Below are 27845 nucleotides of genomic sequence, written 5' to 3'. Positions count from 1 at the left end.
GTTAGCGACGGCCGCCGCCATCTTCGCGAGGTGAAAACAACACCTCAGCAACAAAAGGAACGCCACTGCTGGCTGTGATTCCGTTGGTAATTTTTGTTGTTTAATCCGCCCAAATGTCGTTAAATTCCCGAGAAAACAAGTCTGGTGTTCGACTAACGGTTAACGTGGCTGGTTCAGATATTCGAGTCTTAATTTTCATGGTTAGAACGATGGCTGGTTTAAGATACTAGTGCGGGCCCGTAGGTGCGGGCCAGTATGTGCAGCTTTGCTCCTTCGCTCTCGTAAACGATGACTGGATTGGGGCATTTTTTCAATTAGATCGGACCAACCGTATCATAAATGGCCATAACTTGGGTCAATTGTGACGTCATATCAAACGAAGAAGAAGAAGAATTGTGCCACCCCTCTCTCTCGCTCCTCTCTCTCCCCCCTAGTCTCGCCCATCCTCTCTCGCCCCTCCTCTCTCACCTCTCCCTCTCCCCTCTCTTGAATTCTGACGCCTCCTCTCTCTCGCCCCTCTCTCTCGCCCCTCTCTCTCTCGCCCCTCTCTCTCTCTCTCGCCCCTCTCTCTCTCTCGCCCCTCTCTCTCTCGCCCCTCTCTCTCTCTCGCCCCTCTCTCTCTCGCCCCTCTCTCTCTCGCCCCTCTCTCTCGCCCCCTCTCTCTCGCCCCCTCTCTCTCGCCCCTCTCTCTCGCCCCCTCTCTCGCCCCCTCTCTCTCGCCCCTCTCTCTCGCCCCCTCTCTCTCGCCCCCTCTCTCTCGCCCCTCTCTCTCGCCCCCTCTCTCGCCTCCTCCTCTCTCCCCTCTCTTGAAGTGTGACGCCCCCTCTCTCTCACCCCTCCTCTCTCGCTCTCTCTCGCCCTCTCTCGCCCTCCTCTCTCGCCCTCCCTCTCTCGACCCCCCTTCTCTCGCCCCCCTTCTCTCGCCCCCTTCTCTCGCCCCCTTCTCTCGCCCCCTTCTCTCGCCCCCTTCTCTCGCCCCCTTCTCTCGCCCCCCTCTCTCGCCCCCCTCTCTCGCCCCCTTCTCTCGCCCCTCTCTCTCGCCCCTCTCTCTCTCACCCCTCTCTCGCCCCTCTCTCGCCCCCTCTCTCGCCCCCCTCTCTCGCCCCCTCTCTCGCCCCTCTCTCGCCCCTCCTCTCTCGCCCTCTCTCTGTAAATGTATTCACAAATGTCGACCAAGCACAACAATTAATTCAAACCTTGGGAAAAAACAGCTTTCAGACCCTTGGGAAACAGCTGTTTCCCTTGGGAAAATTCAAACCTTGGGATTAATTAATAATTTGAACAATTCAAACCTTGGAAAAAAACAGCTTTCAAACCTTGGGAAACACTTGGGAAACAGCTGAAATGGATGAAGAACGATATCAAACCTTGAAAAGGCACACACTCAGGTCCCCAGCGTCGATTGTGACGTCATACCAAACAAAGAAGAAGAATAATTGTGACGTAAACCGTGCAAAAAAAAAAAACATTAATTGTGACGTCATTCGTGATGTCATAGCACCGTGTCTTGTCATTGGTTGACAGATAAATGGCCGTAACTTTGGAACCACTTGTCCGATTGATATCAAACCTTGAAAAGACACATCCGCGGGTCCCCAGCAATATTCCTGGCAGGTTTCAATCAGATCGGACCAGCGGTTGTCGAGAAACGGCGGTTGCAGACACACACACACACACACACACACACACACACACACACACACACACACACACACACACACACACACACACACACACACACACACACATTGCTGGAATTATAGATAGATGATAGAAGATGGAGTCTTGAGTTGAAGCCCTTGTCACGCAGTTAAATAACACCAGGGGTGTGTTTGCATTACCAATCAGCTTGTAGAGCGCTCGCCAAGCGGCTTAAGCACTCATGCAAGCATTCCAACGAAACAGATAATCAGTCGCAGGCTCCAAACGAAAGAATAATAATAATAATTTGGTAAATCTTAGTAACGATGCTGAACATCGTTATGAGGTGAAATTGGATGCGTTTGGGCGAGAAAAGCATCATTATAAGCATTTTGTAGCCTGGTGTTGGCTCAGTGGCCACACGGATCAATATCCTGTGACATTCGGTGGATCTCATGGAATCTGATAATATCTCAGAGAGGGGAGAGAGGTGGTGGTTTGGGATCCTCGGGTCCTGAAGTGGTTAGGCTGGTGGCTTGGGATCCTAGGGTCCTGAAGTGGTTAGAGTGGTTGCTTGGGATCCTAGGGTCCTGAAGTGGTTAGGGTGGTGGCTTGGGATCCTAGGGTCCTGAAGTAGTTAGGGTGGTGGCTTGGGATCCCAGGGTTCTGAGTTCAAGCCCCATCAGCCGCTGAATGAATACACCAGGGGGTTGACTCAGCCTGTCATCCTTCCGAGGTTGGCGAAATGAGTACCAGTTCCAGTGTGTGTACTGGCAGAAGGGCACTGCATCAGCGACACAGTCGCGCTTCAAGAAATGATAGCTACCCCTGCAGCTAAGCTGCCATATGACCACCACCACCACGACCACCACCACCACGACCACCACCACCATAAGAATCTTGTTTCAGATTTTTGGATTGACAATCCCACGCTGAGTGTGCTGACGAGTATTAACACTCTGTACTTGGTAGAAAACCTCATGGTGAGTGATGTGAGATTATTAAATATCTCAAAAAGTTGTGGACGAGTTTGGACAAACCTCAGTGGATGACTCGGTTAGGGTGACGAGAAGAAGCCGATTCGATTTTGTTGTCGGTCTGGATCCAGATCCGTCTATCAGTGGGATACAAAATGTAAACTGTTCAGCCTGGTGGAGGAATGTCCTCCACTGGGTGTTGTTCCGTTTTGTGTACGACACACGATGGGACACCGTGACATGCGATTTTGATTCATCCCATCCTGCTATATTAAATAAGGCAATTGTATGTATGTACATTAGAAAGCAGGAGTGTCTGTCCGTGTGTCTGTCCCTGATCTACTCCGTCAGTTTTAGGGCTCGTCCCACCAAACCTTCTGGGGAACGATTTGGGGTCCCATAGGATGTCCTACGGTGAGTGAGAGGTTTCATAAGTACCTCAATACAATTATGATTTGGACTGTCGACCCATACAAAGCTGCTCCGGATCCGGAAGTAAACACAATCATGGGTTTGGCAGAATTATTCGTTGGTTTGATAATATCTCAATATTTGTGATTTTGAGTTTCCACCCGAATGACCCCCCCCACCTTGATCCATTCTAAGTTTGGTGGGGGTTTTTAAAAAAAAAATAAACGTCTCAATGTAATTATGATTTTAATTTTTGATTCATATGAAGTGTTTTGTGCCCTCCCTTTCTTGGTGGCAGATCCATCCATCTATATTGGGTGTCACGTGAGAACGGCGTCCATATTCATTGACCTCACAAACGTTTGTATTTTGTTATATTAATGGTACAGGATTAATTTGTGATTGGAATGATACTGTTTGGAATAATAATAGAGGGAGATTGATAAATAAGAACAGAGTTCAATTTGTTCGACCACTTTATTAGCGTGGAACGACAATAATCAAACAAGTATTGAACAGGTTGAAACACCCACAACATCCCTGGCTCCGGCTCAGGCTGCGCATGCGCACTGGCACAGGGGACCGTCGATATGTAGAAGTACCGTAAAGTACAATGTTCTCTATCTCCCTCCGAGTCTTTATTATGTTAATCGATAAAGGCTGAGAAAATATTAAGTTTAATGAATGAACAAAAGTTTATATTGCCCATCGTGTGACTATTCCATGGAGTAGTCCTTGTGCCAGGCAGGCACGCTGGTCGCTCTGGTGGATCGGCGTTGACCTATTGCTGGTGCTGGTGGTGTCACATCGGGCCCCAGTGGGGATGGGGCTCTCGGGGTTTCAGGGGCCAATGGTGGCGTCTGAAGGATCGCGCGCCTCGGTGTGCCTCGTCCTGGTGCTGCTGGCGTGTCTGAAACGGGTGTCGTCTTGCGCCGGGGTGTGCATACTGACCTCAGTGCCGGCGTGGGCCCCGTTGGCGTCGCAGATGTCACGGGTTCGCTGTCGAGGTCAGGCAGTTGCGGTGTTACAACGGGTGCAGGTACAGTGATGCGGGTTGCTAGATCATCATAGATAGACCGGGGTGGCAGCTGGTCATTGCGAACTGGGCTAAACTTGCGCAGGAATTTCCTGTTCCGAAGTGTGACTCTGCCCGAGCCATCGATCTTGATCACGTATTGGTCGTGTTGGCGTACCTCCACGATACTGCCTGTCTTGTCCCATTTTTTTGGGTGGAATCCTGTCTGGTTCTGTACGCGGACTAGGTCCCCTACAGCAAGTGGCGGAAGGCGTTTGGTGTGTTCTGCCCAGGTGTCGGCTGTGCGGATATGACGTTTGCGGAGGGCCTCCTCCCTCGCTTTCAGGGTCTCATGCCAAGTGTCATGCGGTCTGTACTTCCCGGGGATAATTGGGATGAAATCGCGTATCGGGCGGCCGAAGACACACATTGCCGGGGAGATCTTCGTGTCAGGGTCAGGCGTGTTACGATATTGTAGTATCGCTCTCTGCACAGCGTCAGTGTCAAGTTCTCCCTGCGGGCTGGTGTTATCCGTGAGAAGTCGTTTCATTGTCTTAACTCCAATCTCCGCGCGACAGTTGCCGTGAGGGAAGGCCACCGATGACAAGCGGTGGTGTATGCCCCATCTGTGCAGGAATGACCTGGTCTCGGTGGAGGTGAACTCCGGTCCCCCATCCGACGCGAGCTCTTCTGGTGTCCCGTACGTCACGAAGGCGCGACGTAAGTGGTTTATGAGTCCGGCGGCGCCACCCGTCGACTTTGAGATGATCGGCCAGTTCGAGTATCTGTCCACCGTCACAAGGTAGTGTGCACCCCTGTGTACAAAGAAGTCCGAGCACACTGCCTGAAAGGGGTAAACGACCGGAATAGGTGGAGTTGGTGGCGCTCCAGGCTGTGATGGTGCCATCCGGTGGCAGTGTTCGCAGTTTTTCCGAGTGGCGCTGAAGTCGGCCGACATGCCTGGCCAGAATACAGAGGATTCTGCGCGGGCGGTCATCATTGATACGCCCTGGTGGGCAGCGTGTAGAGCGCTCAGCACATCGCCGCGGAGTGAGGGTGGTATGACTACTCGGTCCTTGTATAGGATCACTCCATCTGTCGATGTAATGTTCTCGCGGTACTGGTGATAGTCGCGAATTGTCTCTGGCATCTCGATTTTTGAGTCGGGGATGCCGTTCATTGTCATTCCCTCCAATATGTGCATATCGCCATCGCTGCTGGTGGCTTCCCTGACGCGATCCCATGTTACTGATCGCAATGATTCGAGGCCCGCGGCACACCATGCCAGGTTGTCCTCCTCGACGTCGTCGTCATACTCCGGCTCAGTTTGGCATAGGAGGGACAGGACGTCGGTGTGCGTGCTTGGTTGGAGGTGGGTCGCTATGGTGGCATTGTCATCTGGAAGGTTCATGAGTGGAGGTCGCGTGGTGCCAACCGGCCTGCGCGACATGGCATCTGCCGCCTTGTTCTTCATGCCCGGGATATGTATGATGCGGAAGCGATAACGCAGGGTCTTCTCCTTGAGGTTCCTGAGGCGGGGGTTGGGTATGTCGTCAAGTGCTCTGTCCGAAAGGAGTTTCAGCAGTGGTTTGTGGTCTACCGCAACGATCAGCTTCTCGCAGCCCAGTACGAAGTAGCGCGCCTTGTCCAAGGCGTCCGCGACTGTGAGAGCCTCGCCCTCTATGGGCGCGTATCTGGATTCTGCCGTGTGTGTGTAAATCTGCTGCCGACCAGGGTTATTTTCCATCCATCAGTGCAGCAGAATGGTCTAACTGGCACGCATCGGCAGTGCTTTTGAAGCAACCAGAATCCGATTCCCTCCTTCGACCAGTCCGTGGCGATGCATGTTGGCTTAGTTTTGTCAAATATGCGGACACCGTGTTCGATTTCTTGTACGATCACGTCTTTCGACTCGCGGAATATGTCCTCTAACTCCATGGACCACTGGAAGCGTTCTCCACTTTTCAGGAGCTTCCGGAATGGCTGCATTCGTTCGGCCATACTAAAGGCGTATGCCACCTAGTTGACAAGCCCGAACCACGATCTGACGTCGGTGATGTTACGCGGTTGTGGGAAATCGTGGATTGCTTTCAGGTAGCGGCTGCACGGTCGCACGTCGGTCATGGTGATGGTGAAGCCCGCGAAGTCCACCGTGGGTGCGCTGAAGACAAACTTCTCCAGGTTGAGGATGATTCCATTCCGGCCGCATATATCCAGCCATTGGACCGCCTGGAAGTAGCTCCCCTCAATCGTGTCTGACCATAGTAGCGTGTCATCTACGCACTTGGTCTTGTTACCAATGTCCGCGACGATCTCATCGTATCGTCGTGAGTAACCGTCCCCCGATGCCATATACCCTTGTGGGGCAGATAGGTACCGGTAGCGCCCCCATGGAGTGATGAAGGTCGTCTTGTGGCGGTCGTCCTCGTGTAGGCGGACGCTATGGTAACCGTTCCATGCGTCGAATACTGTCTTGCGCTTCCCGTTAGGTACGCGTCTCGCCTGGTGGAACGGGGATTGGGTGTGGTGGGTCTCGCGGAACGCATGCTTGTTCAAGGCCTGAAAGTCAACGGTGCGTCGCGGCTTGCCATTCTTTTTCGCGCAAATTACCATGCGGTGACACCATGTCACCGGCGTGCCGACGGGTACTTCCTCCAACACGCCGAGCCGAACGTCCTGGTCGAGGCCTGCTTTTACCTCATCTTGCCAATGTATGGCCACGGAGATGGGAGTGTGATGGGCAACCGGTGTCGCGTTCTCACTGAGCATAAGACGTAGTGGCGGGCCGGTCATTCTCGGTAGTTGCTGGTGTGGGCACGTGTTTAATGTGCTCTGAGCATACATCCTGAGTAAATGTGACTGTAGTGCCTCTCTGTTGGCCTCGGTCGCTGGCATGGGGGGTGCGGTCGGCTTGGTCGGCGGCTCCGCGCGTCGCGGGCAGTCGCACAATTCCGAGGTCGTCAGATTCACCTCTCCGAGTGTCGGGAATCTGTCCGAGATCATTCCCAGGTCCATGCAGGCCGCGCGGGAGAGGAATATGCGGTCTGAAGAGTCCGTCACGTACGCGATTGGCGCGTCTCCAATCTCCGAGCGTCGTCACTGTTACCGGCGAATCTGACTACCACGGCTCCGAGGATACGAATTCCTTTGTTGTTTGCGGCCTTCATGGTCATGGATACAGGTATGAGGTCCTCGGTACTCAGGCCCATTTGTTGGACGACTTTAATGCTGATCAGGCAGCTCTGGCACCCCGTGTCTGCCATAGCGGGTAGGGTTACCGCGCGGGTGTGTTTCAGGAGGTTAAAACCCAGCGCTTTGTAATCCTCGCGCTTGTTGGTGAGAGTGAGGTTGACGTATGGCTGCGGGTCGGATATGCGTTTCATCCACTTATCGCACATATCATCGTACAGGTGGTGAGCGAGGGGAAGCGCGCGCATTTCGTCCTCTGTGCTGGCCATGGTGACCGTGCATAGCTCGACGAAGGCTGCCGCCTGCTCGTCGTACATCCCGTCGGTCTCCTTAGATGGGGGTCTTGCCGATCGGCCGCCCAGGCACGCCTTGTCGAGGTGATTCTGGCGGTCACACTTCCGGCACTTTTTACCGTATCCGGGGCACTCGGCGCGTCTGGCGCGCCATTGGGGCGTTTTGCCGTGGCCCACCTCGCCGCAGTAGATGCATACTCCTTCGGGCTTGGCCTTACGTTTTTCCGGCCTGGCTCCTACTCTGGCGCGGACGTCCTGTCGCTTTCCCCGCTGATACGAACTACTGATCGTGTCCGTGATCTGAGTGTCAAGCAGGCGCGATGCCGAGCGTTTTCCAGACTCTTTGGCCTCGATATACTCTATCATGTCCTTTAATGGTATGTCCTGGTTCTTCTCACCGAGTAGGTCAAGTTGTATTGCTTGGTCCGCGATGCCACGGGCAACCACGTTGCGCAATATCTCTTCCGTGAAGTCGTTGACCTGACCGCACCCCGCCTTGGTGCACTTCATTTCATACTTGCACGTGTCCGCTTGCCCCTTGATGCGGGCGTGGAACGACCGGACGGGCTCCTCGTGTCCCTGCCGCATGTTAGACAGGGCGACTTGAGCTACCATCGTGTTCTCCGTCCGGACGGCGAGCACCTTCATGGCGGTGAGGACGTCTTCTTCATCGCTGCCCACGAGGCTCCTACCCGCCGCGCGAGTGAGGTCCTTTCTCAGCTCCTCCTCACAGCAATCCAGTAGCTGCGTGGCTATGTCAGGTCCGACAAGCTTAGTACCTGTTTTGTATTCGCCCCAGCGGGTTATGAAGTACGACCAGGCCTCGCCCGTTCCGGCCAGTGCTATGGAGGGACACTTGAGTTTCTCCATCTTGGCATTCGAGCTCGCCGCCCTGGGGGCGGCGACGTGCACAGTGGCGTGTATACTCAACATGGCGGCCACCACTGCCGCCTCTGCGTGTGTAGCCATATAGTCACAACCCTCGATCGGGCACTCTGCTTCCACCGGCGCCATAGGAACAGTTATTCTGGAGTAAACGTTCTACTTTCGGTGATGTACACGTGTGTACAGTGTCCTGGGGGCGAAGATTGGGTACAGTACCTGAGAAATCCAAACTCACTGTCGACGTTCTCGTGGTCCGTTTTCACCCAGTCGTGTCCTCCTCAGCACTGACGATCTTTACTCGACTGCATCAAGTTGCTTGATTATAAATAAGAACAGAGTTCAATTTGTTCGACCACTTTATTAGCGTGGAACGACAATAATCAAACAAGTATTGAACAGGTTGAAACACCCACAACATCCCTGGCTCCAGCTCAGGCTGCGCATGCGCACTGGCACAGGAGACCGTCGATATGTAGAAGTACCGTAAAGTACAATATTCTCTAATTGAGTTTAAAGCAAGTTTTTGCCCAAGTCCTCCACAAACCGGTTGTCCATGTCTGACGTTCAATCGAAGGTGTCACGGGAATGTGGAATTTATTGGTGCGAATGTTTTTTTTACAAATGTAGCATAACACATCCATCCATCCATACCAGTTGGACCATACTCTGTGCAGAGCGTTGGTGCTGTCTAAGCAGTCTCCTTTGCTATTGGGCACAACCCTGGACAGGTGGCCACTCCAACACAATGTACCAGCAAGCTGGCACTCATTTTGCTGACCTAAGAATGATTACAGGTCGAGTTAACCCCACATGGTATTTATTCAACAGCTGAGCGGGATTTGAACTCAGGGCCCTCAGATCCCAAGCCCACCACCCTAATCATGAAGCCAACACCAGGCATTCAGCATAGCACAGGCACCTCGCTGGTGTATGTATGTGTGTGTGTATGTATGTATATCTCAAATGTGTATTTGTCGACGAGTTTGGACAAACCTTGGTGGATGACTCGGTTAGGGTGCCGAGAAGACTCGGTGTGTATGTATGTATGTATGTATGTATGTATGTATGTATGTGTGTATGTATGTGTGTATGTATGTGTGTATGTGTATATGTTTGTGTTGTGACCACAGTGTCCGTGCTGATTGAGATCGAGCGCTGTCCGCACGTATGGTCTTGGTAGAGAAGAGCTTTAATTCACACCGAACATGTATACATGGAGAGATATAGAGAGACACAGAATACCCACAGTAGTCCAGCTCAATCTAACTCTGCTAGCTTGGCACTCTTGCTTGCATTATATACAATTTGCCCTGCTCCTTGTGGGACCATCTGGTTTCCTGATTGGCCCAGCCTGTCATCCTGATCACTGTTTTCTATTGAGACTTTGTTTCCCAAAGATCAATTTCCTCCAAGGTAAAAAAGCCTGGTGCTGGTTTCCTCCCTTTGGGCTCTAAAAGCCATCTGGTTTGGTCATTATCCGGCCAGGGCGTCAGGAAGACGGCTTACTTCTTAAGAGCCTTTACATTCCTTTCCTTATTCTACTCTTTGGAAAGTGGAAGCAGCTGTTGTGCTGTGTCAAATAGCACTGATTTACGATCGGGCTTCCTTCGGCTCAAGGCTTGTTTATGACCGAGTTTCCCTTGGCTCAAGGTTTATTTACGATCGGGCTTCTCTGCGCTCAAGGTTTACAGGCTTATTTACGATTGGGTTTCTCTTGGCTCAAGGTTTTTACAAGGGCAATAAAAAGCCAGATGCTCAGCCATGTCACAAAGAAAGAGACTACATGCTTTGGCTTTTAACACAGCCAAGAACTGCAGCTGTTAAGAGTACTCGATGATGAATGCTTTTGGCTCTTTCTTTTACTTTTGATTTTTAAAAAGTAATTCTGTAACAAATGGCTATTCGAAGCTTGGGAGATATACAATCTCTCCACAATCGCTCCTCTTGTTACTTTGGAACATTTGTATAAAAGAAACAAACAGTTACATAATAAATTTGAGAGATGGAGCATCCATGGATTGGTAGGACGGCAGGCAGGATTGTTTTCTACAGGTGGTCCACTCTTATGGTCAGCTCCAAGTGGCCCAGGACATCACGGAGGCTCCTTCTGCACCTTCTAACCTTATAGAAAAGCCCCCTCTCTACCCCCCGAACCGTCCCACTAACACCCCACCCCTCTGTAGAATAGTGGATACATTTCAACGATTATGACTGAGGCATAGGTCCTGAGGAAGCAAAGTTACTTTCCAAAAGCGGCTCTCACAAAGTTACTTTATGCACAAAAGGATATATATATATATATATATATATATATATATATATATATATATATATATATATATATATATATATGTACATATATAACTAACAAGGGTTTGTTACGAACAACAAGTAAGAATATTTTTGGCTAGCTATTGTTCTTTATGAACGACAAGTAAGAATATATTTGGCTAACTGCAAGCCAGAGTACAAAATCCCAGAGTAAAATAAGAAAGTACAGAATCCCAGAGTAAAATAAGAAAGTACAAAATCCCAGAGTAAAATAAGAAAGTACAAAATCCCAGAGTAAAATAAGAAAGTACAAAATTCCAGAGTAAAATAAGAAAGTACAAAATCCCAATATTTGCCAACAAGGCAGTGGTTATATAGTATTTCTTCCCATGCCCTCCATTGGCGCAAGCAATTCGAGACACTCATCCAATGTGAGATTGAGCAGTGGGTGAACAGTCCCATCAAGTTCACAGTATATTTCAGGTTCTATGGGTTGGGGAGAGAGAGAGAAGCGAATTATCGGGGAGGGTAGAGACGGTGGTGGTGCTGGCAGCGGCTCGACCACGGCAATCACAGCAGGCCTTCCCAGGTCCGTCTTCGTTTTTGTTGTCTTCTTTGCTGCAGAGGAACATCGTCTCATGCACTCCCTGATTAGACTTTTAATACAACCGATGACAACGATCACAGCTATGAAGATCATGAGCCCGATGAACAACCAATGGATTATCCAGGCTCCCCAACTGCCAAATATTCCCATCAACCAAGATCCCATTGACCATCCCTTGTTAAAGTTATGATATTTTTCACCTTCGGCCTTTATTTTGTTCGCCAAATTGTCGATTTCTTCTGAATTATCTGGGATGTATGTGCAGCACTCTGCCCCTATGACCGAACAAGTCCCTCCCTTTTCTGCCAGTAGCATATCCAGGGCGATACGGTTTTGCATAACGGTTGTCCGTATAGCTACCAGCTCGGCACTTGTTTTGTTGAATCCTTCGCTAGTGGTGTTAGCTAGTTTCTCCAATGATTCTGCCAAATTGATAATTTCCCTTGCACTTTTGACAGCTCCATAAAAGGGGAATGCAATCATGAAAAACTTCCACTTCTTAAATGGCTCTTTTCGATCTGGCCTGTGGCATAAATGGCGATTGGTCAGTGATCCGAATCCGGGGTAGTACAAATCCCAAATAGCACGACCCTGTCCATCCCACCAGTAACCATGAGTACGCCTTATATCCACACACAAAATATGTACCATTCAGGGGTGCCTGTGGTTCAACGAGGTTATTTTCTTCCATATTTACAGGTATGGTTGTCCCATTTATTCGTCCTTCAATGGTGACCGCCTCATTACCATGTCTAGCATAATGTTGACGTGTTGATTCTCCTAAGTAGGGTCCGCTGCCCTGTCTTCTAACGAGGCAAATTAGTCCAATTTGTTTGTGCATGAGTTGAAAGTGTGGAGGGTATTTTTCTAATCCTTCCCCCTTCTTCAATCCGTCAAGGTTTGTTATTTTTATTGCTCTCACCCGGCCCTGTATCACGACTTTCCGCTCAATAGTTCTGTACTTAGGGTAATACCAATGCTCAAAGCTCGTACAATTGTATCCCCCCTCTTCCCAGTTACTCTTTATTTACGCTATTCTTTCTTTCACTGATGCTGGTGTCTTCTCTACTTTAGTTAAAATTGGCCTATCTTGCCTACGGACTAAGTACCCACACATGTCCTCCCCCTGGAGTGGAACTGCATACAAGGGTAATCCGTGTTTTGAGGAGTGTGGGAGGTGGGAGCATACCCAACATTCCCTTTTGTTCATTGTCCTAGCGTACTGTAGGGATAGTGCCAAGTAGGTGTTAAGTGGATGGTTGGTCAATTATTTATGTAGGGTTATTTCTCGTCTCTTTCTTTCACCACCCCTTACGTCTCCCTGATCTAATCCCTTACTCCCTTTTCCCATTATTGTAGTTCTTACATTATTAGTGATTCCTTTGTCATCACGTTTACAGTCGGCATTGCGAATTACCCATATGCAAACTAGTGCACAAAGATTTGTGGTAAGATAGGTGTTGTTCATGTTGTCCCTGTCTCTGGTGGTATTGCAAGCTTACAGTGTGTGGCGTGTATCCAGGCTGTCTTACTTTCGCACTTTACCGCAGTCGGAGTGGTCAGCAGTACCTGAAATGGTCCTTTCCACCGAGGCTCCAAGGCTGTTTTCCTTGTGAAGTGTTTTATCAGTACGTAGTCTCCTGGCTGGAAGGTGTGGTACGGCTCTTCCACTGGTTCGGGTAGGGCCTCTTTTACCCTTGTGTGTATCGCCCTTGCGATCCTGCAGAGCTGTTTACAAAATGTCAGCAAGTTCTCATCCATCATTGTAATATTTAGCTTATCCATGTTTGTGGGGGCAGTCACGGGCAGCCGCATTGGCCTTCCCATTAGTATTTCATGAGGGGATAACCCTGTTTTCCGGTTTACTGTTGATTGCATGCTCATTAGTGCCAAGGGTAATGCATCTGACCATTTTAACCCCGTTTCCGTTATTATTTTTGCCAATTTGTTCTTTAAGATTCCGTTCTGCCGTTCTACAGCACCTGCTGACTGTGGGTGGTAAACACAATGAAATGCTTGTTTAATTCCCAGTGCTTTGCATGCTGCCTGTGTCACTTCCCCCGTAAAGTGTCCCCCCTGATCGTGGGACACCTTATAAGGGATGCCAAATCGGCAGAAAAGGTTTTTTTAGCAGGTGCTTTACCACGGTAGTGGCATTAGCCTTTGCACATGGGTATGCCTCTACCCACTTGGTGAACATGTCTACCACTACCAAAACATTGTTGAACCCGCATGATGGAGGCATTTTTATGAAATCTATTTGTAGGTGCACAAACGGTCCCCAAGGGGCTGGATGGGCTCCCAGCACTCTTGTTTTTCCATCTTTCTGTTGGTTATGCTGTTGACATACCTGGCAGCTTTTACAAACCCCTTCTGGTATTTTCCCAATCCCTGGTGCATACCAGGATTCTTGTACCTGTCTCACAGTCCCTCTCTTGCACACATGTCCATTCAGATGGGCCATGCGTGCAAGCCATGGTAGGATCTCAGTAGACGCTATGACCTTCCCTTTGTTTGACCATAGTCCGTCTTCACCTGCTGTTCCTCCTGCAACTTGCCATTTGTTACGATCATTTAGCGATGCTGCAGTTTGAATTGCAATAATATCTGACAAGCTATACTGATGCAGCTTAATTTGTTCCGTTGGTAGTCGCGCTGGCATTACTGAAGGGATAGGCAGGCCAGCCGCCTCCTTTGCAGCTTTATCCGCCTTGTCATTTCCTTTGTCTATATCCGTAGTCAGTTTCTGGTGTGCGCGGCATTTAATAACCGCAACTTCCGCTGGCGCCGAAATACTTTTTAACAGCTCAGAAACGAACTCACAATTTTTTATGGGTGTTCCAGCAGAGGTGAGAAACCCTCGCATTTTCCATATCGCACCTTTGTCATGTACTACACCAAAAGCATAATTAGAGTCAGTGCATATATTTACCGAGATATCGGCAGATAATTCACATGCCCTTATAAGGGCACACAACTCTGCCTGCTGGGCAGAAAAATGTGAAGGCAGGCGTATCGCTTCAATAACTTCACTGTCGGTGCACACGGCGTATCCTGCATGCCCCGAGCCATCTTGGCCTCGATAGGCCGAACCATCGACAAACAAGGTGAGGTCCGGGTGTTCTAAGGGTTGATCCTTTAGATCTGGGCGCATGGTGGATACTTCTTGTATTGTCTCTGTGCAATCATGAGGATCGCCGTCTTCTTCCGTTGGCAACAAAGAAGCAGGATTAAGAACATTGCATCTCTCAACCTGCAGGTTCGGCTGGTGTAGGAGAGTCGTCTCCTACTGCATCAGGCGCGTGTTGGTTAAATGTTGTGTTTGCTTTTGGGTTAATAAAGCCGCAACACAGTGAGGTACCTTTAGAGTAAGAGGGTGGCCCATTACGATCTCTGTCGTGCGCTTAACTGCGTAGCTGGCTGTGGCCACTGCTTGCAAACAAAGGGGTAGGCCGCGTTCGACTGGGTCCAGCCTTCAGCTGAAATATGCAATTGGTCGCTGGCTGTCGCCGTGGGATTGTGTCAGCACAGCCTGCGCAAATCCTTTAGTTTCGTGAGAATAAAGAAAAAATGGTTTCTCATAGTCTGGTAGGCCCAAGGCTGGTGCCGTCGAGAGTGCTGTTTTTAGTTGGGTAAAACATTCCCCCATCTTCTCAGTCCACTCGATTACATTGGGCTGGTTTTTGCCCACGACAACATACAGTTCCTTAGTCAGGATTGCATAATCGACGACCCACTGTCTACAGTAGGTTGCCATACCGAGGAATCGCATCATCTCTTTCTTTGTGCGAGGGCGGAGCACTTCCGCAATTGAAGTTATCCTCCCCTTGTCCAATTCCCTCTTTCCGTGTGAAATGTGGTGTCCCAGATACTTAACCCTTTCCTGCACTAATTGCAGCTTGTCTTTATTTACCTTGTGGCCTTTCCTGGCCAATGCCTGGAGCAGCTGCAACATATCTGTTTCACACGCTGCTTTGTTTGGGGAGCAAATTAGCAAGTCATCCACATATTGTAGCAGCACTGATTTACCCTCGAGGACGATATCTTCTAAATCTTTATGCAAAGCACGTGAAAACAATGTGGGACTATCAGCGAACCACTGTGGCAACACCGTCCATGTGTATTGACGGCCCTTGTATGTGAAGGCAAATAAAAACTGTGATTCCTTATCAATTTGTACGGAGAAAAACGCAGAACATAAATCAATGACAGTAAAATGGGTGGAGCTTGCAGGTATAGACGTTATCAACCCCTCTGCACTGGGTACCATGGGGTGGATACTTTGAATCACCTCATTTACTTCCCATAAGTCCTGGACAAATCTCCACTTATTCTTCTGTGGCTTTTTCACTCGCAGTATAGGCGTGTTACATGGGCTTGAAACTTCTACAATTATACCTTGTTCCTTCAAAGATTCAATTACTGGTGCTATCCCGGCCTCAGCCTCTTTTCGGAGAGGGTATTTACGCACATTCGGCCAAGGCATTCCATATTTGAGTTTAACCATGAGGGGCGTTGCCCCAATGATACGGCCCACATCATTGTCATGTCGGGTCCACAGTTCTTGTGGGATTCTTTCTATCAAACTTTCTGTTTCCTGTTTAATTTGCCATTTCCATCATGATCTCGCGCTTAGGTGGTAGGTTAACCTCCTCCACCAATCCTTGTAACATCTGTTCCTTAAAATCACAAATCCACCCTTCATCATTCGCTAGCTTATGCACTTGCCAATGCAACACTGTTGTTGTGCAGGTCACAACTGCCCCCTGCAGGCGATAAACCATAAAACCCAAATCCTTCGGGTGATACCCCCTTGCCGTAGTTATTGTCACATGCGAGGTCACTCCCGGCGGGTATTTTGCCAATTGCCTTTGTTCTCCCATGAGCTTAACCTCCATTGCAACACCTTCCTTACGAATAATTAAACGGCAAATCAGTAAATCATTGTGTGTTTCCAGACACGGAGCAATTTTCTCTGCAAATTCAACATCATTTCCATTTGCATCATAATAGATTGTACAATGTGGGGGATCATAGTAGGTGTGTGTCATTACTTGTGCATTGTCTAGCCACATTTGCATTTCCCCACTTTCGGCTAAGATTGCATTTAAACATATCAAAACATCACTAATCGGCTGTCTTGGCAGCCTCCACCAACAGACAACTGGGTGCGGTGTCATCAAAATCATCATTGCTGAATGTGTTTTATCCTGGGGAATATCAACAAAAACCCCTTTGTTTGTGCATGCTATCGTACATCCCAACTTACACAATAAGTCTCTGCCTAACAGATTCACCGGTGTTGTGGTTGTGAGAAGGAAAGCGTGTTTTTCCTGCAAAGGTCCACATCTTACTGGTAATTGTGTTGTTACACTTAATGTCTATATCTTACCCCCTAACCCTACTACTTGTACATTAGCATTGGATTTTTCAACCCCTGGCAGCTCTTTGGCTGCAATAGTAGAGTGAGTGGCTCCCGTGTCAACTAAAAATGAAAGTTTCTTACCTGAGACATCCAGAATGTAGGTCGGCTCTTCTGTTGATGTTAATGTCAGCATCGCTCCTTGCACCACAAAGCCACCCGCGGTCTGTCAATATGACCTAACATCCTGCGGTTGGTTTGATCCTCCTTCCTGCTGGAACTGCGATCGTCTTCTTTGGGGGCAATCCCTTTTCCAATGTCCTGGTTGTCCGCACTGGAAACATCCTTGCGGCGCTGTTGGTTGTACCTGCCTTTGGCCTGCTGCAGTTCTTGAGCGGGTCTGTGGTGGCGCTTGTGTCCAACTTTTGTTTCTTCTAGTCCCTTTCTTGGGCCGTTCATCCTGTGCTGCTGGTGGGGGTCTTTGCAGAACTCTCCTTAGTCGTCCCCATTGTCTGACCACATCCTCTTCCGAGTCTGTGTCATCTTCCTCCAATTCCCACTTTCTCCAATCCTTATCATTTCTTTTCTCTGCTGCTTTGTCTAACAACACCATCTGCAACACTTCGTCTTTAATTTTTGTCTTTGCGTTCTCCCTTTCTTCCTCTCGGTCCAAACATTTATCAGCCGCGATACAAATCTCACTTGCTCCTTTGCCCTGCCAACCTAACAGTACATACTTTAATTGCTTCCTAATTTGAGGCCTGAGCCCTTCCATTATGAAGTTTGTCAGTGTTTGCTGCGGCATGTATCCCTCAACTTGAAAACCCCTAAATTGTAAGAGTGTCTGCATTAATCTATCCATGAATTCTGATGCCCGTTCCCCTTGACATTGCTTTGTTTCATAAATCTTATCCCAATCTAGTGCTAGCGGTCGCAATGCTGTTTCAATCTCATCATACAGGCGCCGTCGCTTATTTTGCCGATCTGCGTCGGTGCATCCTGCTGGTTCATCCGCTGTCCATTCAGCACCTTCCCCAGCTTTCTTCCACACATATGGAGACAACACGGCTTGACATAACACCCCAATGTCGTTATGCGTGCAGCGGTGTGCCTCAACCCACTGCATTATTAATTCCTTTATTGCTCCTGCATTTCTTCCCAGATCTAACACTCTTTCCTTCATTGATCTTAATTCGATTTATTTAAACGGTCGGTACACTGACTGAGCTGGCAGTAATCCTGGCACCTCCGGAATTACTTCTTGAACCGGGAAGGCAGAGGCTGTGGCCATCAGCCCTGTACCTTCCAGGTTCGGATACAAACTTGGTGTGTTATTAACATATGCAGATGGATCACTTGCATTACTTCCCTGAGCTTCCCGCCCTTGTACCACCATTTCAGAGGCAGTTACAGGGGCGGGAGTAATCTCAATCCCTTGCTGTGGCAATCCTTTAACCTGTGTTTCTAATTCCAACAGTTTCCGTTTTACCAAATTTCTAGCCACTTCACTGACTTGGAGGACCTCTTCCTCCCATAATTTGCAAGCTTCAAGGTCTGGCTCTGGTTATAACTTATCACTTGTCCGTTGTTCTAATCGGCATGACAAGTTATCTATAATTTCTGCTCTTAAGGAACCCCATCTCGGGAATGTGTAAGTGTCCTGTTTTGTCCACTTATACCACAATGCCAATTGAGTACATGACTTAACTCCATATTTTTCATACATCATTCCCGCCAAGGTATTCGTGGGAGGTGCATTTTTATCCGACTTTGGTTTCACAAACTTATTCCCCATTTCCCTTGGTCCTTCCTAGAGTATTTCTTCGGTCGGGACAGTATTTCCCGCCTGGGGGTGATCTCTGGCTGGGTCAGGCGTCTTTCACACCTTTCCACGGACCCTCACACTCCCTGGCACACCTCCTGCACCCTCAATCTGCCAACGGAATCTCCCGTTTGGACCCTGTCCCCGAGGTGTTCTTGGGTTGCCCCTTCCTGGGTTTCCCTCAACCTCACAATGGACCCTTAACCTTCCCGGGGATACCCCCTTTTGATGTGTAAAAAAGCTCCTTCTCCCCCTTGTTCTTTTAAGATAAGGACAGATCACAAAGAGCAGCGAACTTTCATGCCCTGGTGCGAGAAAAGAGGCAGTTCTTCTTACCTTATCTTTAAGCCGGCTGGCTTCTGTCCTCCTTTGTCTCACCAGGGCAGTCTCGCTTTCCTCCTTGGTCCGTCTTATCCTGCCGACTATGCCAAATGTTGAGACCACGGTGTCCGTGCTGAATGAGATCGAGCGCTGTCCACACGTATGGTCTTGGTAGAGAAGAGCTTAAATTCACACCAAACATGTATACATGGAGAGATATAGAGAGACACAGAATACCCACAGTGGTCCAGCTCAATCTAACTCTGCTAGCTTGGCACTGTGGCTTGCCTTATATACAATTTGCCCTGCCCCTTGTGGGACCATCTGGTTTCCTGATTGGCCCAGCTCCCATCACTGTTTTCTATTGAGACTTTGTTTCCCAAAGATCAATTTCCTCCAAGGTGAAAAAGCTTGGTGCTAGTTTCCTCCCTTTGGGCTCTAAAAGCCATCTGGTTTGGTCATTATCCGGCCAGGGCGTCAGGAAGACGGCTTACTTCTTAAGAGCCTTTACATTCCTTTCCTTATTTTACTCTTTTGAAAGTGGAAGCAGCTGTTCTGCTGTGTCAAATGGCACTGATTTACGATCGGGCTTCCTTCGGCTCAAGGCTTGTTTATGACCGAGTTTCCTTTGGCTCAAGGTTTATTTATGATCGGGCTTCTCTTGGCTCAAGGTTTTTACAAGGGCAATAAAAAGCCAGATGCTCAGCCGTGTCAAAAAGAAAGAGACTACATGCTTTGGCTTTAACACAGCCAAGAACTGCAGCTGTTAAGAGTATTCTATGATAAATGCTTTTGGCTCTTTCAGTTACTTTTGATTTTTAAAAAGTAATTCTGATAACAAATGGCTATTCTCAGCTTGGGAAATATACAATCTCTCCACATGTGTGTATGCATGTACAGTATGTGTGTATGTATGTATGTGTATGTATCTATGTATGTATGTATGTACAGTATGTATGTGTGTATGTGTGTATGTATGTATGAACAGTATGTGTGTATGTATGTATGTATGTATGTATGTATGTATGTATGTATGTGTGTGTGTGTGTGTATGTATGTCTGTACAGAATGTGTATGTATGTATGTGTGAATGTATGTATGTACAGTATGTGAGCATGTATGTATGTATGTACAGTATGTACTAACAAAGTACCCGCCCATGGGCGGGTACAGTTTTCTGTTGAATGGCGTTGGTCCCGTCTCGATCGGATGAAATTGAGAAATTGACGTTATCCGGTGACCTTGACCTTGACCTGTGACCTTGACCTTGACCTTGATCCCCTTATGTCCGTTCCCAAGGATCACATATGCCAAGTTTCATCTCATTCTATCCAACGGTTTGGCCATCTATAAAGGACAAACAAACATGAAAAATTGACGTTTTAGTCAATTTATGATGTCATAACTCGAAAACCGGAAGTCGGAAGTGAATGTTGTCAATCAACTGTGTCATTTAATTTTGATTATCTGTCGAATGGCGTTGGTTCCGGCTCGATCGGATGGGAATTGAGAAATTGAAGTCACCCGGTGACCTTGATTGACCCCTTGACTCCGTGACCTTTGACCTTGAACTTGATCCCCCCATGTCCGTTCTCATCTCCCAAGGATCACTCATGCCAAGTTTCATCTCATTCCATCCAACAGTTCAGCCGCCTATAAAGGACGAACAAAAAAAACAAACAAACAAACACACAAACATACAAACATATTCTATTTTTTTAGTATAGTAGATGTATGTATGTGTGTATGTATGTATGTTTGAATGTATGTATGTATGTGTGTGTATGTTTGTGTGTATGTATGTATGTATGTATGTATGTACATCTGAAAATCATCGAAAAAACACCGGCTGGTCTGATGTCCACAAAATTTTGCATTTGTGTTGGCAGTACCAAGGGTCAGGTTATGGGCAACCCCCTCCACTCCCACACCCTATGCGGAGATGGGGCAATGACTTGCAACTAAAGGGTCTGGGCAGTCTTAGGGGTCTTATGGCTCGAAAGGGTCTTCAGGGCCTTGGAGGTTTTAAAGGGTTTTAGGATTTGAAAGGGTCTTCAGGGTCTTAAGGTTCTTGAGGGTCTTAAGGGGTCCTTGGGTTCCAAAGGATCCAAAGGGTCTTAAAACAGGGGTGTGTTCTGTTGCCAGCAATGGATCAGGGGTGTGTTCCGTTAGTAAGCGACATCATGCTATCACTTGCAAAGTGACTTGTTTGACTAAAAGCGCTCACGGAAGTACTCCAATGGAAGGAGAGCTCAGCAGCGCTTAACAACATGGCGGTTTCCATTTAAACAATGTTATCGTGGTAGTCAAGCAAATGCTGTCTGGGCCGTCTTTTTCAGTTTTACTTGATCCTCTTTTGACAACTTGCCCAAGCAAATTTATTACCCCATGCGCGCGAACTGAAAAGCTGGGTAAAGCAATTGGTTCATGTCCGTCCGTCCGCCCGTCTGTCTTATCAGTTTATGATTGTCAGTTTATGATTGAGGAAAAACTGATTTAAATTTCATGTTATATTTTGAACATGAATCGGAACATGAATTGGAAGACGTCTGTCATTTTGCCATACCTCGGCTCAGAATTTGTCCCGATTGCACATGTGCAGAGAGGAGGGAGATAATTTTTTACTCTATCTATCTCCCTGTCAGTGAAACAAAATTGAAAATCATTCCAAACTGGAAACTTACTGTTTTTAAGGACATTATAAATGACACAAACAACAGGCATGAATAAATAATGTAATGCATTAGAATGGGCGGTATGGTAGACATTGGGGAAAATGGTGGTAAAACCTTGAATTTATTTATTTATGCGCCTCTAAACTTCTTTAAACCTCGATTTTAATTGAATTATATACTTGAAGATGAGAACACAAATCGTCTTCATAATGCTTCCAGGAACCATGCAATATATCGATATATAGGATTAGATGCTGCGGCACGTGTCACATGGTGAAGAAGAGGCTGCCATAATAGCTATGTTCTGATCAATAAAGCCTCCAACTCCTAAATTGCGACTCAACGTTTTCTTATTACAGTGTATAAGTGACTTAAAGCTGTCTTGAAAATCATTATTATATTAAAATTGAAGTGCAGGAGGGCTTTGCCATTCATGGATCTGACTACGGCGGCCATTTTTACCAAGACCCTTCATGGATTCACTCCATTGTGATGAATTTATTGAGGCAAGAATGGTGGATTGTGGTCAATGCGCTCGAATAATCGCAGGTTGATGAACTATTTTCCACAAATTTATTCACCTAATTAATATGGACCATCAACAGAATAACACCCTGAAACCCTCGAAGATCATCATCATCGCCATCATCATCATCGCCATCATCATCATCATCATCATCATCATCACCATCATCATCATCATCATCATCATCATCATCATCATCATCATCATCATCGCAATCATCATCATCATCATCATCATCATCATCATCATCATCATCGCCATCATCATCATCATCGCCATCATCATTGCCATCATCATCATCGCCATCATCATCATCGCCATCATCATCATCATCACCATCATCATTATCATCATCACCATCATCATCGCCATCATCATCATCAGCATCGCCATCATCATCATCAGCATCATCATCATCACCATCATCATCATCATCATCATCGCCATCATCATCATCATCTTTATTGCCACCATCATCATCATCATCTTTATTGCCACCATCATCATCATCATCATCATCATCTTTATTGCCACCATCATCATCATCATCTTTATTGCCACCATCAGCATCATCATCATCTTTATTGCCATCATCATCATCATCGCCATCATCATCGCCATCATCATAATCATCACCATCATAATCATCATCATCATCTTTATTGCCACCATCATCATCATCATCATCATCATCATCTTTATTGCCACCATCATCATCATCATCATCATCATCATCATCTTTATTGCCACCATCATCATCATCTCATCTTTATTGCCACCATCATCATCATCATCATCATCATCATCATCATCATCATCATCTTTATTGGCACCATCATCATCATCTCATCTTTATTGCCACCATCATCATCATCATCATCATCATCATCATCATCATCATCTTTATTGCCACCATCATCATCATCTCATCTTTATTGCCACCATCATCATCATCATCATCATCATCATCATCATCTCATCTTTATTGCCACCATCATCAACATTGCCATCATATTATTGGATCAAGTATATCATCATTATTATTAAAGGTAAGTTTCATGATCTTAATACGTAACTCAATATTAGTATTCAATATATTCAATATATTAATACAGGAAGATACTTTATGTTCTCAATAACTCTGTTATTCATGAAAGTAAATAGCAAAAAACACAATGCACAAACATGTTCAGGGTACGGTTTTGAAAATTTTTTAAAGTTGAAGTCCCTAACCTTATTTTGTTGTCTCTGGTAAAAAATTTGTTTCTGGTATGACGTGTACTGTGGAGATGGTGTGACAACTTTTGGGATGATCCTCGTATGTATATATTTTTTCCTTCGACATTTTGTAGGAATCTGTTTGAACCATTTATTCTCCCCAAATCCGTTTTAAAATTCTTCCGTACACTTGTTATGCCCAATGTTTAACGCAAGAGGGCACTGCAGACCATAAATTGCACATACCTTCTCCGCTCATTTTGTCGTAAGCTTGTGGTGACATATTTATCAAGCAAATTGCAGCATCACAACTTACACAACAAGAAAAAGAGCAATGGTTGGTATCTGGTGACTAAGCATCAAGAATAAAGAATAGAGGTGCCCCAGGAGACCATCCACCACGGTCCCGGGAGGAACTCCACACCCTCCAGGAGCCGTGGGCCTTCCACTAGTATAACCTGCAAGAAGGATGCACCAGTCTGTCCAGAATCTGGTGCGTCCTTCTTGCAGGTCGCACCAGGTCAGGGAGTGTGAGGGCATCTTGTTTCTCCATCCCTGTCAACCGAATGCGGGTACCAGTTATCTCGCTGAGTTTGACCGCACATACATGATCCGTTCCATGGGCACGAGTGTCGTTTCAGGGTAATTTGGGTATTTGTGCTCTCTGTATATACATTCCATTTTATTTTCCAACACATGTATAAACCTGACTTGGTCTCTGGCTAATCCTGCTTGCTCAGGATGGTTTCATTTAATGGCTGTCCTGTAAAAAGGCAGATTGATTAGATTGAATTGCTTGGCCGAAGATACCACATGCAGTCACCACCTTATAGGCATTGGCTTCTTGTGCCCATGTTGGCAACATCCTTGAGAGATTCGGGCTCTCAGCGTGTGCACGGTGGAAGTTGAGCTCCTCCGTCCCACCACACCAACTGTGGAGTTTTCCGAACAGGATTCGTCCTGGTGTGTGTGTGTGTGTGTGTGTGTGTGTGTGTGTGTGTGTGTGTGTGTGTGTGTGTGTGTGTGTATGTATGTGGCATTCGTCAATGTGTTGCTATTTTATCCAGTGCAATAGTTCACGTAAATGAGTTGGTTGTTTTGTGCTATTTGTTTCGTATTGTTCTTAAGTCTTAACCAGACTTTTGTAAGCCCTTGCTCAGATAGAATGAGTGTCTTGCTTTACCTTTAGCCCTGGGTGAATTCCTGGGTATCGTATTTCTATTTCTTCTACACAATCCTATCCACTTTCTTCTTTCATTTTCCTTTCTTCGTTTCAATATATTGTTACGGTTGTGGGGCTAGATGGAGGAATTTCAAAGCAAAGTTAGGATTGTATTGAGTTTCTTGGTCCGTGGCCGTGTAGGAGACATCTCGATGTAAGTTAAGTAGAGAAACTGAGCTTAAGTGTTACTTGTCATCACATGGGGGGGGGGGGGGGTGCTGTGTTAATTAGATAGGGATTTCGGCCAATTTCTCCCAGTATGTAATTGCCCCATGTGACATTTTCCTACTTTTTTGCATTTACCTGCCAGCAATAAAATAATTGTGTTCTTAAAACAATGACAACCGAGCTGCACGTCCAAGCAGGCAGAATGCCCTGCCTCCAGGGGCGACGGCTGGCGAAACCATGCCCCTGGAGTGAATGATTAATTGGCATGACGTCAGACAGAGAGCCGGTAGAAGGAAGGTGAGGTTTGGAGCAGGAGAACGAGGAGGACAGTTGTGGTAGGACAGTGTGGGAGGACACGATCGACAAAGAGAATCTCTTTTTTGCTCTCTTCTCGGCACGCCAAAATGGCTGTGCAATTCTCGTGTTTTTGCTGGTAAATTTGCAGTGTGCTGGGCCAGGCGCTAACCATTCCTGTTTGGCTGAGTCGCGAAGTTGTACGATTTTGAGAAAGAGAGGAAGAGTAGCGTGCCTCTCCGCGAACTCAGCGTTATCCCGTTGTGTGTTCAAGGAGGAAGGTGGGCGGCTGTTGTGAGCAGACCTGGTGTAAGAGAGGAACATTCGGCATATTCGTTCATGAGAAGAAGCTGCACGGCGGTTGGTGAGCCCTGGCATTGAATACTGCCTCACACGTTACCTCATGTATGTGACCGCAGAGAGCGGCTTGGTGCCATTTTGGGTGCGATTTCCCATCCAGGGTGCCGCGGTTCAATCACCAAGTTCATAAAAAATCATCTCTGGACAAAGCTAAGTGCCAGAATAAAGGGAGGATTTTCTTTTATTTTGTTTTCCCCTTGTCTGCATTGAAGTCTGTGTGTAGAGGTGCCTCGACTTTAGGCTTTAATTTACCTCACGTTTTATTATTACACTTTGAATTATTGCCATTGTAAATATTTGATTTATTTTTTTATTAAACCCCCATGTTTATTTTAAGTTGCTTGTGTTGTCCATTTGTCGTGGGTTAGAGTATAAACACATTGTGCTGTGCTTCCGTCGTGTATGTATATTTGCCACTCATTCCCCTCCCCGCGCACCATAATCTCCGAGGATCACGTGTTCGCTTCTAAGGAAAACTGCTCGGCGATCCGGCCTGGTCGGTGTTAACCGCCCGTCCATGACAATTGGGTCGGGGGGGGGGGGATTAACTAACCGCCATGGCTGTGACAATTGTTGATCAGGAGAGGGATATGAACCCCCTTGACTCTCTCAGAGGTGCAGGATTCGAACTCTGAACAAACATTTCACAGGGGACACAAAATTGTTGATCATGATAATTGATGTCAGGTAGTGCAATTCGAACCCTGATCGACATTTGTTGATCAAGGGTGGGATTTCTGAATCCATCGGGACCACGACATTTGGTGTCGGAGCGAGCTGAGCTTAAAAAAAATGGGAATCTAAATTTTTAAACGATCACCTCTCTACCATCGAGGGAGAGGGGGTTGTTGGACCGAGGGACAAATTGTTTTGTTAATTGGTGTTGGGAGAAAAGAATGCTTGGAAATTTAAGGGAAATATATTTTTTTCTGAGGCTATTGAACGTGCGTGGGAAATGGTGTACGTGCACAAGGTGGCGTTTCGGTGGGAAGGTAATAAGGACAAAGCAAGCGAGCCGAGGGTGGAGCTGGTTGATAAGCATAGGGTAAGAGTTTCCCCCGTCCTGAGCGGGAGCTCCGACTACAAAATTCCTCTCCTGGAGGACATAGCGATTCCCCTGGGATGCACACACAATAGTAGCAGATTGGTCTCGCCAAACCCATTTGAGATGAATCGGATGTTGGAAACGATGAAAGTGATGATGGACCAACTGAGGGGTGATATGAACGAGTATATGTAAAAAATGGACGGGAATTTACAAGGAAAAATGGATGGGAATATGCAAAAACTGGCTGAGCATATACAAACACTGAGGAGTGATATACGAGTGATGGGCAAGGGAATCGGGGAGGAAATGAAGGCGGGTCAAGGGGACCTGAAGGCAGAGCTGGAAAAGGTAAAGGTGGGGGCAGCAAAGCCTGGACATCGGGCTGGTGGAGGTAAAGGGTGATATGCAAAGGATGGACTATAGGATGGCAGAGGAGATCAAGATGGTACGAGAGGAAATGAACGGGGTGAAAGAGAATGTGGAAGGTGTTTGGACCATGATGGAGATGAGTCAGGAGGAAGTGACAAACAAAATAACAGCGGTTAGATGATAAGTAGATAGACTCGGACAGGGAATGAAGGAATAAAACAAAGGACAGGAAGGAAACAAAGGGGAATTGGGAACTGCAAAGGAGGAATGTAAGGTGAGACACGAAGAAATGACGAAAACTGCTAAAGGAATGGGAGAAAAGTTGAAAGATGAAATTGTGTCAACAAAGCAGACAGTTGACGAAGTGGGCAAGGGCCTGGAGGGCTATCTCGCTTAGGTGGACACCATGGTGCAACGGCGGAAGGAGGAATTGGAATTTTGTAAACACCAGGTCAACGGTTTGGTGCAAGGGTTGGAAACCCATGTGACAGAACAAAAGCGGATGTTAGTTGATAAAGGCTTGTGGGAGCCACAATTGACTGGGGAAAGGATGGATGAGATGTTCCAGGAGCGGCTGAACACTTGGGACAATACCATCAAGGGAGAGGCGGTAGAACCAAAAGTTTCTGTTAATCTCAAAGGTGACGTTGATGGCTCTTTTGAGACCATGCTTCGACTGACTGACTCGTACAAAGCCAATGGTGAAGTTAAACTGGACTTGCTGCACTTTGACATTGGAGATGTTGCAGAACAGAGTCGAGCAGATTTGGCGGAGCCAATGTTTGAACCATTTACAGGACATGAAGTAGAGGAGAGTGACAGTGATATTGACATGCCAAGTACCAAACAGGTGGTTGATCTCGGGACGATTGAGGGTGAGCTTGCTTATGTGGACTCTGGAGAGAGAATTGCCCAATTTGAAAAAGTGGAACGTGCTTTAAGAGGCGCAGATGGACCAAAGGAGGAAGAGCCGAATGCTTGTCAGGTGAACCAGTGCGAAAGTGAAGTTTTAAAATTAATTTGCAGAACCATTCTCAGAGTTCAGATTTCGATGATAGTTGTGAAGGTCAATTACTCCCTGTTTTTGAAACTTGTGGAAGTCATGCTGAGGCAGAGGGTTATGACAAGTCTGGTGCTTCTCGCCGTTGCAGCGGACATGGTACAGCTGTAG

At 47.2% G+C, this 27845-nt stretch overlaps 1 protein-coding gene across 1 annotated transcript; it reads left to right on the top strand.

Annotated features, from left to right (window-relative positions):
- Positions 1-5: 5 nt before the first annotated feature.
- LOC147026936 (uncharacterized) lies at positions 6-27845 on the top strand. The gene is made up of 2 exons (XM_085882837.1): positions 6-86; positions 25172-27845. Exon 2 carries the CDS (start codon positions 27081-27083, stop codon positions 27843-27845), a length of 765 nt encoding a protein of 254 aa, XP_085738963.1. The 5' UTR covers positions 6-86; positions 25172-27080.

The sequence above is a fragment of the Eptatretus burgeri genome, chromosome 5, assembly GCF_056783735.1.
Source record: "Eptatretus burgeri isolate ZD-2024b chromosome 5, Ebu_testis_v1, whole genome shotgun sequence".
Classification (NCBI taxonomy): Eukaryota; Metazoa; Chordata; class Myxini; order Myxiniformes; family Myxinidae; genus Eptatretus; species Eptatretus burgeri.
The sequence above is the reverse complement of the archived record's forward strand: the minus strand, read 5'-3'. Positions and strand labels throughout refer to the sequence as shown.

What these genes read in the sequence shown, in the direction of transcription:
- LOC147026936 (XM_085882837.1), top strand. Translation starts at nt 27,081, where the DNA reads ATGGTGCAACGGCGGAAGGAGGAATTGGAATTTTGTAAACACCAGGTC.